Source organism: Ochotona princeps, chromosome 3 (assembly GCF_030435755.1).
Source record: "Ochotona princeps isolate mOchPri1 chromosome 3, mOchPri1.hap1, whole genome shotgun sequence".
NCBI classification, from domain to species: domain Eukaryota; kingdom Metazoa; phylum Chordata; class Mammalia; order Lagomorpha; family Ochotonidae; genus Ochotona; species Ochotona princeps.
This window is the reverse complement of record NC_080834.1, coordinates 36,858,932-36,860,781: the sequence shown is the minus strand read 5'-3', so window position 1 is coordinate 36,860,781 and position 1,850 is coordinate 36,858,932. Positions and strand designations below refer to the sequence as shown.

At 35.3% G+C, this 1,850-nt stretch overlaps 1 protein-coding gene across 1 annotated transcript; it reads right to left on the bottom strand.

Annotated features, from left to right (window-relative positions):
- Positions 1-1,107: 1,107 nt before the first annotated feature.
- On the bottom strand, positions 1,108-1,281 carry LOC118758886 (keratin-associated protein 19-9b-like). The gene has a single exon (XM_036494948.1). It carries the CDS (start codon positions 1,279-1,281, stop codon positions 1,108-1,110), a length of 174 nt encoding a protein of 57 aa, XP_036350841.1.
- Between the last annotated feature and the right edge of the window lie 569 nt (positions 1,282-1,850).

Sequence of the window (1,850 nt, the reverse complement as noted above, 5' to 3'; positions counted from 1 at the left end):
TTCTTTCTAAAGCCTTGATCCTGTCTTCCTCTTAGCTTGGGACTGGTCAGAGCAAGGCTCTAGTCTCCCTGCACTGGCATGGAGCTCTTCCTGTGTGTTTACATTCCTTCCGTCTGTGTGCCTATCTCCATACCTATTCACCTTTTCCTTCAATGTGACAATGTCTTTAATAAATACACAGAGCTTATGCATACAGTTCACTGAATTCACATTCATCCTGTGAGGGTACCTGCTCGCCTTGACCTGGATCGGCAGTCTTCACTTCAAAATGAAGTCAGGTTCTTAAACTTCCAGTAGTTCCTAAATTTTAGCAAACATTCTTCAATCCATACTGGCTCTTTAGTCACTGGGTCCAAAATTCACAAAGGGAACACAGGAACTGTCTACACTTTGGACTTCAGACAAGCCTCTAACCCCGAAATGAAGAAGAATGAGTCACAGTGCAAGAACATTTGCTCAGGTCAGAAGGATAAAATAGGTATAGATGAATAGAGTATCAAGAAAGATGATCACCCTTGCATGCTGCGGACAGGTTGACTAGTTCACAACTTTACTGAAAACAGAGAACTTGTGTCTGTAAGTCATAAATATGATGAATGACACTATTCTCTGACGTATTAGGGAGTCTAAGTGTTTTGAATTTTCTGGGATGACATATGCAAAAGAGCAATGACATACCAAGATGAGTCTCCTGAACCTGTTAGGTGTGCATATGATCAATGAAGAGCATTCCCGAAAGGGAGAAACTAAAAGTAAATGATTTCATGGGAAAATAATTCTAGAAAACATGTTTCTAATAATTTATTAAGCATAGAAATTAGTATATTTAAATAGATGAAGAAATAAAACCGGAAGCAACATGTTCAAAAATAAAATTTATTTAAGAATACTGTCCAGAATATCACAAAAAAATGAAAAATCCAACACATCCTAATTAAGCGAAGTTGACAACATGAAATTTGGTAATTGGATCCTTGACCAAAGATATGAATTCTCATTGATGCAAATAGTGCCCAAACACAGTGATATCTTCTTTAAAACATAAGAGAATTAGAAAATGAAAATTAGAAAACATTTTGAGTTTTGAAGTGATGACTGATTTTTTTCTCAGTAGAATCCAAAGTACCCATGTCCTCCGTAGTAAGAGGGACGGAAGTAGCCATACCCATAACTGCCAAAGCCACCAATGCCATAGCGGGAACCATAGCCATAACCTAGGCCATTGAAACCGCCAAGGCCATAGCCAAGGCCTCCGTAGTAGTTGCCGTAGTAGTAGCTCATTGTGGTAGAAGCTGAGGATTTGCTGTAAAGCTGATGGGAAGTTTCCTGAGAATGAATGTTACCAACTGTGTCTCGATTTTTATACTCCTTCACTGGGGGTGTGGCCAACCACAACAAAGAGTTCTGTTTCTCCTTGAATACCTACCCTTGAAAAACAATACACTATATATATATATATATATATATATATAAGCAATATATATATATATATGTGTGTGTGTATATATATATGTATATATGTATATATGTATATATGTATATATATATTTTTTTAATTAAATGTATGGTCCTAAACTACATGGCTTAATTTAACTATAATAACTGAGAACGAGTATTAGCTTAATTTAAGGCTCACACTTCTGAAGCTGATTTTTTAAATTTATGTTTACATTTAGATTCAATATTCCTAGTTTCTATTTCTATGGTAGGGATTTTTGGCATCCTCTGAATATTTTACCTAGTCAAAAATAAATATTTATATTGTCAAATGACAGCTCCGTTCCTTTATCTTAGAATTGGCTTTATCTTTGATCAATTGTTGTCTCCATATTATTTATTTAGTAATTAAA